At 34.0% G+C, this 12,420-nt stretch overlaps 1 protein-coding gene across 2 annotated transcripts in view; it reads left to right on the top strand.

The window, feature by feature from the left end:
- LOC112051779 (b(0,+)-type amino acid transporter 1) overlaps positions 1 to 12,420 on the top strand; it is a 58,041-nt gene that overhangs the window by 15,766 nt on the left and 29,855 nt on the right. The window contains exon 1 of one of the 2 annotated variants that reach the window (XM_024090569.2): positions 10,556 to 11,025. The exons of the other annotated variant lie outside the window; for it this stretch is intronic. Within the exon in view, the coding sequence (XP_023946337.1) occupies positions 10,905 to 11,025 (121 nt within the window). The 5' untranslated portion in view covers positions 10,556 to 10,904. Of the gene's footprint in view, positions 1 to 10,555; positions 11,026 to 12,420 lie in introns of those variants that run through there. 2 annotated transcript variants of the gene reach the window in all.

The raw sequence follows: 12,420 nt of genomic DNA, 5'->3' as shown, positions 1-12,420 counted from the left end.
ATGCTTTGATCTTTTTCCATTCAAATAAAAATCTTGTTAATAAGTACACTGTGAGTGTATATGCCGTGATAGCCCAGTGGATATGACCTCTGCCTCCGATTCCGGAGGGTGTGGGTTCGAATCCGGTCCGGGGCATGCACCTACAACTTTTCAGTTGTGTGCATTTTAAGAAATTGAATATCACGTGTCTCAAACGGTGAAGGAAAACATCGTGAGGAAACCTGCATACCAGAGATTTTTCTTAATTATCTGTGTGTGTGAAGTCTGCCAATCCGCATTGGGCCAGCGTGGTGGACTATTGGCCTAACCCCTCTCATTCTGAGAAGAGACTCGAGCTCAGTAGTGAGCCGGATATGGGTTGATACGAGTGTATATGATGCTATTTTAGCACCCAAAATACCAAAATGTGCTGAAAGTAGTTACGCTTACTTTGGAACTAGATGATCGTCATAGATTATTTTTAATTCTATTTCCAGTGTCTCATTAGGTACTCATGTAACTCATATATGTGCCTAAAAATACTGCAGGATTTAGCAGAAATTATGTATTTCAGTTGTGGGAATTTAGTTAAAAGATGTGTGAGTTTCTTATTCGTCTCTATCTCTCCTAATACAGTACTGTAGATAAAGAGTTTAAAGAGAGTCACACTGCCGAGTTACTAAAACATCGTTATGTCAGCCACTGACGGTCAAGGAAGCCCACATGCGTGCAGCGCTAACGGCTTGACGTCCGATAAAACTGATCGTGTGTTGATCGCGATCGGCATAATGTCATGCACATCGCGATCAACACATGATCAGTTTTATCGGACGTCAAGCCGTTAGCGTTGCACGCATGTGGGCTTATCAGATGATAAGTGGTAAGTTAAGGAATAGCGAGGTGAGTCGTTCGATTAAAGTTGGCGTCTGGGCAAGCAAGCAAGAAAGCATTTGAACGAGAGAAAATATTACCAATAAGGAAGTAAATGTCATTTAGTCTAAGGATCTCTATTTACTTGTAATTGAAAATGATGATTTTGATACTTGAATTTAATTATCTAGCAAGTGTTCTTACAGAGTCATTAGGCAAAACATAAATAAGCTTTTGGTATGTGTTAGGTTCTACGTTAAAAATAAGATTGAAGAATATGATTCATTTCAATCTAGGAAAAAACATCCAAGCTAAGTCTATTTTATGGGAAATGTTCTTACGTGCTGGTTGTAAACATTCAATCGATCATAGTTAAATGGAAACGTAAGACGCCTACGCTTTGTAATTCGCAAAAATATTTCAGCTCGTTTTGACGCATGCGCCAAACATATTGATTGTTCCGTAGCGAATCCCGCTCCTTTGGTTGACTTTGAAAATATTCACAGAGCTATCTATTATTCCACATATGAGTATAATATAATTAAACTAGCTGACGCCGGGCGGTTTCACTCACGTGGTTCCCGTTCCCGTAGGAATACGGGGATAATATATAGCCTGTGGCCTTCCTCGATTAATGGGCTATCTAACACTGAAAGAATTTTTCAAATCAGACTAGTAGTTCCTGAGATTAGCGCGTTCAATGAATCAATCAAACAAACAAACTCTTCAGCTTTATAATAGTATAGATGACACGGCATAGTCTGTATATAATTATCTGAATATTTATGTATTGAATGGATATGGTCAGCCATAAATATTTTATCAAATTCAGACGTTTAGAATTTTAGATCATCTTTCTCTTTGCAGATATTTTTGTAAAATTCCTACCTACTTGGTATAATATTTAGATATTAATTTATAAACCTATTTTAATATCGATCGATATAAGTACAGCTTAACCTAATTGGCAATTATCTCTAGGAACAATAGAGACTTCGATTTGAAGTGTTTGGGAAAATTACAAAGCAACAGCTGAAAATATTAGTTACATTATAAACATGTAACCACGTGTAGAAATAACATCCATTGTTATAGACGGACGTATTAAAAAAACAAATTAAAGCACCCACAAAGATTTTTCATTAGCAATTTTATTATCGCGGTCATGTGAGATACGTAAATCACTCGTTTCGTAGTGTTTTGGTATTTAGCGGGCACGTCTCTAAAGCCATTACTTGGTCCTGTGACGTTCCATGCTCGGAATAACCGACGACGGTCGTCTAATTATAAGTAAGTAGGTATATCACGATACTGTAGCTCTACATTTTACATCCAATTTTTCTTTTAATGTCAGTGTTATGAGTGAGTCTTTAGTGACGTCGTTAAGTAATTGACGAAGTTAAATAATAATCGTCGAGGTCGATAAGTATTTTAGTATTTACAGTATTAGTTTGTTCAAATCGTTTTCAGAATAATGAAAACGTGAATGGCTTATTGTAGACTCTGTATATATGAGTAAAAATGAATTCGTGCTAAAATTGCATAATTTAATTTATTAATTGTCAAATATTTTTTTTAGACTCAGAACAAGACATTGCGAAAAATGTAAACTTAGAAATAAAAGTGTAGGTAAACGTATTTTCGTATAAAAGGGAAAAGTATCAAAATACCTTGATTGATCTTCACCACGATTACCGTCATGCGGAATGTTGAGTCAACTATTATAGTTACGAAAGTCGCGTTTCAGTCAATGATCTTTTAACGAAAAGTTTCGACCGTGTTGGTCGAAACTTTAAAGCTTTCGCTTAAATGTTAGATTAAAAGCCGAATACAGGTTTGCCCAAATGCCTAAGAAACCACCGGTTTCTTGGGCATTCAAGATGTCTCAGATGAAAAAAACAAACGTAGTCTGTAACATCATTTTCTCAACAACAAGTTGAAAAGTTTATAAAGATTTAAATTCAGATTAAGAAATGTTTTATTGATAAGTTTAATATTTATACGATATCTTCGCTGATAAAAACTCTCAATAAAAAAATAATTAAATGAGAAAAAAACTGACAATGATTAATTAATCAATTATATCTATATTATCGAAATTACCTTAATGTAAACCCGAGTCAGATTTATCTCACATTGCTTTTGGTGAAAACTCAACTAAGTTCTCATCTACGAAAGTTGTACAAACGCGATCCTCGGCGTAGAAACTTTGTCGTCTAATGAGAACCGATAGTGTTGAAGGAGTGCAGAGGACATTTGAAGGGCAGGCAGGACATCGCGGGGCGACAGAATGTCTCGAAGTAATAATGTCAAGAACCTAAATTGAGTTTGTTAACCCTTACTCACTTACGAATCTAATGTTACTTCACATCAACATCTGAAAGTTATTTGTTTCGCAGACTCGCAACCTTTTCTTATTTCTTTTCTAGCTGTATTTTTGTATAGTGATTTTATTGCTTATACGACAGAATGTTCTGTTCTTATGTTATGTTGAATTTGGACAAAACAGGGGCAATTTTTGGAAGTCTTCTTGCTCTACCTTTGATTCGTTTGTAATAGATGTCTCTATTGCAAAGGAATGGATTCAAGTCCGAAGTCTCGTGTATGTATGTTCTTTCTGAAAAGTTATTGAGTTTCAATTTTATTTAGAGAAACTTAGAAAAGTTAAATCAGATCGCAACGCCACTTACCGGGTCTAATACTTCCATAAACTATGCAGTCACCCACTAAAAACTAGACAAAAGTCTCATCAATAACGACTCGGCCTTTCTAAATGAGATTAACAAACACTTGGGCAATATATATTTAAAAAGTAAATATACAGGTTCATATTAATTGTGTTTATTTTACAACGGTTAAGCAAACTTATTAAATGAAATCTTTTATCTGAAAAGTTGTACAATCATTGAAATTCGCAAAGCTAACAAATAACGGGCGAAGCAAATCGTGCATATCTTATCGTTTTGTTGCCAAATCAACGGCAAGTTGTTCTTACTTCTAAACAGTTTATGAGATTAGCGTTTTATTGAAATGCAAATGCAAATACGCAATTATTAACCGACTTCAAAAAAAGAGGTTCTCAATTCGAGTGTATGTTTTGTTTTTTTTTTAAATGTATGTTATCTGATTACTCGAAGTCGCCTGGACCGTTTTGAATAATGATAGGATCCTGGGGAGAAATCGAGGGGAACTTTCAAAAATCGTAAGAACCACGCCTAGTTACAAACCTTTTGAGTGATGAACAGTAGCTATCTTGTGATTGGGCTTGATTAATTTGTATTGATGAGGACATTTCACCTAAAAATTTTGTGACTGTCATTAGTGGTTTTAACACGACTACACAGACCAACATATCTTGGAGGATTTTTTCTTGCCTACATCTAAATCTACTTGTAGTATGATTACACTAAAAATTTATAAATAAAAAATTAAAAAAAAAATTCAACCGACTTCAAAAACATAAAACGTACCGACTAAACTAAAAAGCCAAAAATACGTACGTTTTATGTTTTTGAAGTCGGTTGAATTTTTTTTATTAAAAATTTCATAGGTTTTAAATCAATACTAATATTATAAAGCTGAAGAGTTTGTTTGTTTGCTTGAACGCGCTAATCTCAGAAACTACTAGTATAGTCCGATTTGAAAAAAAAAATCAGATTTAGATAGTTCGAGGAAATAAATTATCCTTTTCTTTTATTAATATGGGAACGGAAACCACGAGGGTGAAACCACGCGGCGTCAGCTAGTCAATTATAAAACTTAACTTCGGAAGTATCTATATTAGTGATTGTGCTTGCCTGATTAAAATACCAGTAATAAAAATTGATTCATACTTCTTTCATCTTCTCAGTATTGTAGAAGTTGCAATAGTACATGTGAAATTCAAACAAATGTAGATAATAATTAAAGGCTCTAATCGGCTAGGGGTTAAATTAAAAGATAACTGACTCAACACACGGTACAAACGATTTTGCGGAATCGCTGCAAACTCGTGGAACGGATGAACAAAAATTATTTTTTTGCGTCGAGCCGAGCCATTATGCACATCGCGACCAACACGATATCAGTTCATGCCGTTAGCTGAGTTTACTTGATCGTCAATGGCTGACTTAAGAGGTTTTGTGACCTTTTACCTACTCTTATCTGCCGCTAACTTAGTGACTTACTCAAAAAATAATTGAGTCAAATAAGTTTGTACAAATTAGTACGTTTTACCTTGCTCATTACTTCATTAATTGATACAAAAAACATGCATATAATAACATACGAGTAAATGATTATCTTCAGTTCATTAAATTATTCGATGGCTTTTATTCTTGAATTAGCGAATAGTCCGTTTTAAATTCACGATCTCATCAAAGGTGTCTCGCGGTCTTCCTGGCACGCGGTCGGTAGTAAAATATGACATTAACCAAACGTTCTCACGTCGTACTTTGCTGGCTATTTTTAATACCGAATGGTAATCTAGTTGACAAAGGTATGTCTTTGATGTCATTAAAAAACAATAAGTATATCTTTTTCTTTATATATCTTACTATACTAGCGGACGCCCACGACTACGTCCGCGTGAAAATCGATGTAAACTTTCAACCCCTATTTCACTCCCTTCTATTTATATTTTTGCAAGTTTTTTAAAGTATAATAAGTAGTCCACTAATTTTACATTTACAAATGTACCTTGAAAACTAAAGGAATTTCCATACAAACTTTCTACCCCTAGTTCACCCCTTATTGATTTTATTTCGCGACAAAAGTTATCCTATACCCATCTTCGTATTATGGCATGAAATCGAGCCAAGTTTCATTTGAATTAATTCAGTAGTTTCAGTGTGATGCCCGTTAATACAAAAGATAGACTGTCAGACAGACAGACAGACAAAAAATAACAAAAAAGTGTTTTGGGTCTCAGTATCGATCATTATAATGCTCTCCAACAAAAACTTTCAAAATAATATATTTAATAGCGCACCCGGTCAAAGTTCGCTTTTACTTATGTGCACTTCTTCCCTACCCCTACCCTACCCTACTCCCACCCTACACCTACCCTACCCCTTCCCTACCCTACCCAAACCATACCTCTGCCCTACCATAACCTACCCCTAATCATATCCCTTACCCTATTGTCTGTAATCGATTCCAACTATATAACTATTGATTAGTAACTGCAAATTTAGCATCCCGAGCTTCCCTAGCTACTATAAGAAATATATCTTTCCCTAATATACAAAAGTGTATTAGAATAAGAAATACAAAAATAATTTAGTTCTTTATAAAAAGCTTGGCACCGGTAAGTACGCACTGAAGCGCATATTATTATTGAACAAGACGACGAGACGAGCGTAATAAAATGTGTATGCACAAAGAATTGTGAACCATTATGTTGATTTGTTTTTCTCTCACGGGTTTCGAATAGCTTTTCTAATATAACACTAACGTAAAAGTGTACAATATCTAAAGATATCTTTGAAAAAATAACGGCGATAAATGTTTTGATTTCCGTGCGGCGACGAAACTCAAATTAATAGAAGTAACTCGTCTCTATATACGATATACCTACATATGATGTTTATCTATAATTCTATATGTCTGTATATATCTATCAGTAGAAGACTGAAATTTTCTCGTAGTTAAACCGTTCTTGTGTTACTTTTAGTATGAATGTGTTTTTGGCTTTTTACGTTAAATTATTTACGTCCGTAAAATTCATGGTTTTTTTAAGTAAAAGCTACCTACTCAAAATACTATCTTCAATTATAGTTTGGTTTCACTTTAACTTAATTTAACTAATTACTTTTATACTTAATTTAAAATTTCGTTATGCAACTTCGTTAATATGATGATACACGACAGTGAAGAAAAAAATATTGCTTTTTGCAATTTATTCACTTCTTCGTAAAAGTAATTAATGATGGATGAATCTAGAAAAACTCGCCAGTAAAATACATAAATAAGTATAATTATATATCGTAAAACACTTCCAACAATGAAATATATACAGAGTTATATATGACTGAAAGTATAATAAAGTCATAAACATATATTGACAATTTGTATGTCGTCCACGCTAATAAAATATATATTTTGTGGTGATGGGCCCCATCACATAATAATTATTAATGTCGAACATATTGATGTAAATAACGTTTGTCATATAAAATCTATACTACAAACATAAAATCACGTGTAGAATTTTAGAAGTAACTTAAGTACCAATAGACTTACATACAAGTATTACGAGTATTTGCTAATGAAAAGCGCTGCAACTCTACATTCAATGTCAAAAGTACTTCAATCACGTAGACCTATATACATATAGTTCGCTAGACGCATCGACCATACATTGTTGTACAAGTTGGTAATTAAATTCGTTGAGGCTGTAAACAACAAGATACATTTTACCCGACTTTTCGCTTTCTTTCAAGAACAGGCGTAAAAATATTAAGCTACTTACAGTATCAGCTGTAAACATTTTCAGCAGTAAACACGCGATGTTACGAAATTGTCCGTTGCGCTAGAGTGCAGGGTTGTCATTCCGATGCAAATGCAAAAGCTATACTAATATTATAAAGAGGTAAAGATCTATGGATTTACTTAACCGATTTTGAAAATTATTTTATCCCTAGAGGACCAGGTCAAGCTTCGCTTTGACTTGTGCGCTTCTTCCCTACTCCTACCCTAGATTTTTACTTTAGATTAGTTTAGAGATAGAACGCTTTTTATGTATTGTTCATTTCACTTCCGTTTTTATTACTTAATGGTAGGTTTGAATCACATACATTGGAGATAACCTAACCTAACCTAATTAACATTGACTAGGTTTGAATATATTGATTTTTATGATACTATTGTATTATAAAAATCAATATATTCAAACCTAGTCAATGTTAATTAGGTTAGTTAGGTCAATGTTAACTAATTTATACATAAAAGCAAAGATTGACTGGATATTTGCAAAATAAATAAGATTATAAAATTTCAAAATCTATAAAAAAATCTTTTATCGTAATTAGTTGAAAATTCATACAGTTTTAGCTTCCTTACATTAAATGTGACATTTTTTAATATGTAAACTATAAAATAACAAAGATATTAGTAATTTTGTTTGAACGCCCATACAAATCTAACGATCATTCGAAATCGAAAAAACAAACGAAATCTGACTCTTTAAATCCCTGTAGCTCTGAAAGTAATGATTGCAGATACCCTGTTACTTTTACAAAATTGCTTTAATATTAGTATACTTTATTTATATAAAATTTAAAAAACCGTCATCATCCCTAATATCTATCTATATACAAGGATCTAACTATTATAAAACACACTCGTATTTTACGGCTATTGTCATCGCTTCATAGTCATCCCATTTTACTATGTACTTATTAATTTTCAAACGTTTGGCAACCCTGCTACAGTGTAGGCCACTGGAGGCTACGCCTAATTTCGAGTTCGTAGCATCACGCCGCGTGCATTGCTCACGTACACCCATGTTGTAGGAAGGCCGACACTTCACTTTACTCGTATCTGGGAATATTATGATAATGTAATTTGGGACTAAGTGCCAACAGTGCGTTTGGCAAGAGATCGAGTGTTGACCGAACAGGTTAATCCATTTCCTACACAGCATTGGAGCGCAGTGTTCTTGACCTAAAACGAAGCCATTATTCAAGTACTGTCAGTATCGAGCGGCAATAAAATAATGACAGCGATGTGGTATTTGAGGTTGTTAGTATTTGGTATTTGAAGTAGGAAGTGTTTGCTGTCTGTTTATAAAGCTGTAAGCTTAATAACTTATTAGCAGTGCTAAACTTTTGCCCTTTCGCGGATGTCATATAAAATATTCATTTGTATAATGATATAATTAGCGATAAATATGTAGTAATAGAGCTGTGATATGCGCCCAGTGGGTATGACTTCTGCCTCTGATTCCGGAGGGTGTAGGTTCGAATCCGGTCCGGGGCATGCACCTCCAATTTTTTAGTTATGTGCATTTTCAACTCCCAACGCAAAAAGATGGGTGTTATAAGTTTGACGTCTCTGTTTGTCTGTCAGTCTGTCTGTGGCACCATAGCTCCCGAACGGATGAAACGATTTCAAATTAGTTTTTTTTTGTATTAAAAGTGACTTACAGGCGAATGTTCTGTATATTTGATGAAAATCGGTTAAGCCGTTTAAAAATTGTGAGGGTTGATAGGGGGGTAAGAATAACCAAATTTCTGCAAATATACTCGAGTGGGGTCTCAAATGAAGGCGCACTGAAAGAGAATATTGACGACATGATCGAGAGTGTAATTAATAATTTCATAACATTCGGGAGTTTTTCAAAATTTTCAATTTTATGTTATAAGCAATTAAATATCACGTGTCTCAAACGGTGAAGGAAAAATAGCGTGAGGAAATCTCCATACTTCAGAATTTTCTTAATTAACTACGTGTGTGTAGTCTGCCAATCCACATTGGGGCAGCGTTATGGATTAAGGCCTAATTAATGGGCTATAGGCTCTCATTGGAAAAAACTGCGTAAAGTGTACTACCTCAATTCGACGCGTATGTTTTTTTTTGTTACCTCAACTTCGTCATTTATTAACCGATTTTAAAATTCTTTTTTTGTTTGAAAGAGTATACTTCCAGATTAGTCCCATTTAATTTTCATGAAATCGTTTTACATTAATTTTATGTTAAAATCAAAATAACTGAAATACATCTTTGAAGTCAGTTCCATTTTTATGTTAAAAAGATGTTTAAATCTAATTCAAATAGTAATCTACAATCTTTAGAGAATATGCGATACATTTTTGGACTTGTATTGATTTGTTTAGTTAATCTGTTTCGGCTGACGAGCGATGTTACGAGTACGTAGGCAAGCCTTACAAATAGAATGGCCTTGAGATACAGTCATTGTTTGGTATTACGGTATATAAAAATTGTTTTATGAAAATAGAATATTCCACTTAGACAAGTACCAACTTACTATGAGTGTATATCTATCATAAAGTGTTTATACTCACATTTTGTACGCGATAGTACCTATAGAAAATGGAATCAGCTTAAAAAGCCACATACAAGTATAATTTTCCTTTAAAAGCTTTTTTTAGCCTTGCTTCTGTTTCTAATCCAAAAGTCTCTTCTAGAAGAAGGTACAAAAATTGCATTGGGTTGAAATTGACACAAGAACCTTTTGGACTTTGTTCCATCTTTAATTTTCTCGCTGGACTATTGGCTATGGCCGTTTAAACCATTGTCGTACCCATACTCAGCATAACTTATTTGTTTATTTGGAATGAAAGGCGAATGGGGCTTATATTCATTATATGAAAATAAATAATCTTTCCCTGCGATACCAATTAAATACAGATGATTATAATTGTGATTAATAAACACTGTGTTGGACAAAATGTATAATAATTAAGTTTCATGAGAAAATATAATCATTCTAATAGGCATCATCATTCTAATAAACGTATAATACGTACGTATTACCGAGACGAGACATTACGAATGACCTATAAATCACTCAATCAATGACACATACAAGTTTAAATATAGAATCAGATTGAAACGTCATTTGAAATTCACAAAATGTGTTGTTAGTTGATTTTACGTAGATTTTAGGGGTCAGGTGTCGAATCTCAACCATTGATCGTGAGGCGGGCGGGCGACCGCCCACGTGAAGCTTCGCGCCGGGAATAGACAGTCCGCCCTGAGCCGCGGCTCGCGCTGACATACTCTACCGACACTGCGTCCAAGAAACTCGTGTTTCAGTGCCTTTTCATTTTATTTATTAAAAAAACATCTTATTTATATAATAAAATTTATCTAATTTTAATATTTTTTTGTGAAAATTTCTGCGTTTATTTCATGTATTTATGTGCTCAAAACTGCTCAATTCTAAGTAAATGTTAGTATAAGGTAAATTGTGGTTGTGAAGTGCGGTTTGTGACATACGGTTGATATTAGAATAGTTTGGCTCGACACTCGGTTAGTGTCCTCGCTGTCGGCGCCGGCGCCGCGGGTTCACGGTGCGTTCCACGGAACATTGATATATCAGTGGTGGGTTGATGTGCGATGCGATGCGCGACAAACTCGCGTCGTGGGTACGAGCTTCGGTGCGGGCGACGGACAACGCTGACAAGTTACACAATGGAGGCATTGCACCGGTGCTGGTTTTCCCTGATGAAGGTTATTTTGCTTTTTAGGAAATTCATTATTTTATATACAACCATCAGCTGTCGGCTTTATGGCTCATTACACATTATACATTCTCAAACCGCGAAACGACAATAAATCTACAATTATTAATAAATTTAAATTAATAAAATAATAATAAATTTAAATTAATAAAAAGAGCTAGGAGGCTTTTATTTGGTAATATATAAAAGTTCTAGGATTTTTCTTTGATCATAATTTTGATCGGAGATACGAAGTCGGCAGTTAAAGTATTCAGAGAGCAAGCCTTTAGGGTCTTATAATAATTATTAGGTGTGTTTGCCAACATACTTGTACAATAATAACATAAAATTTAAAATTTTTAAAAACCTTCGAAGGTCATGAAATTATTAATCACACTCTTGATCAAGTTGTCAATATTGATTATATTCATCTTTCAGGGCGCTTACATTTAACTCACTCCCCACTCGAGTAAATTTGCCCTTTGCACTTTGGCACTTCAACCTCCCACACTTCAACCTCCCACAACTTTTAACCACACAACCGATTTTCATTAAATCACCTTTCATACAAATAAAACTAAATTGAAATCGCTTCATCCATTCGGGAGCTATGGCACCACAGACAGGCCCCTCTTTTTGCGTCTAGGGGTTAAAAATAAAATATCACTTGTATATTATGGATTATTATTCAAACATCTAATAGTTAGTGTATTTAAGCGTAATTAATTTTATGTTTAAAGTTGATTAAGTAGGTACCTACTTACCTACTTATAATAATAAATAAAATCTAATGCAAAGCAATGTGCTATGTTGGCGTTTTATATATGTTGCAATTGGACAACATAAGTGTTTAGTATATGCACAATCGGCCAAAACAAAGTTGCGACCAATATATTTATATGTATATATATGTAACTATTGATACGAGTACAATACATTATGTAAAATGAAACATTGTAGATACTTATGTGCGTATCTACGAGTACATTCATACTAATATTACAAATGCTAAATCGCTAGCTGAAGCAATTTAGATGAATTTTATTACAGTTGAAAAAAAATCAAAATTTATTTATTTCAAGTAGGCTTAGTACACAAACATTTTTGATTTTCTACTCAGTGATACCTAAATGAGATAGTTGAGCAAAACACACGCTACTTTGTATCTCGGAAAATCCCGGAAAAGTTCCGTTAGTATACCTAATTTTTCTCTAATGTTTAAAAACCATTTTCGTGCTTTTAAAATTTTGTTGTCTTTGAGTAATTCTCATTTACTAACATGTTTTAGACAGTACTTGAATCTATTTAAAACATCCTTTAAAGTTTAAAGTTTGTTTGTATCCATAGCTGCCTACGTCACAAGAGCTGACATGACTCGCATCGTATTATCGATTGCATACGTGCT

Source organism: Bicyclus anynana, chromosome 4 (genome assembly GCF_947172395.1).
Source record: "Bicyclus anynana chromosome 4, ilBicAnyn1.1, whole genome shotgun sequence".
Lineage (NCBI taxonomy): Eukaryota > Metazoa > Arthropoda > Insecta > Lepidoptera > Nymphalidae > Bicyclus > Bicyclus anynana.
This window is presented reverse-complemented; position numbering and strand designations above follow the sequence as displayed.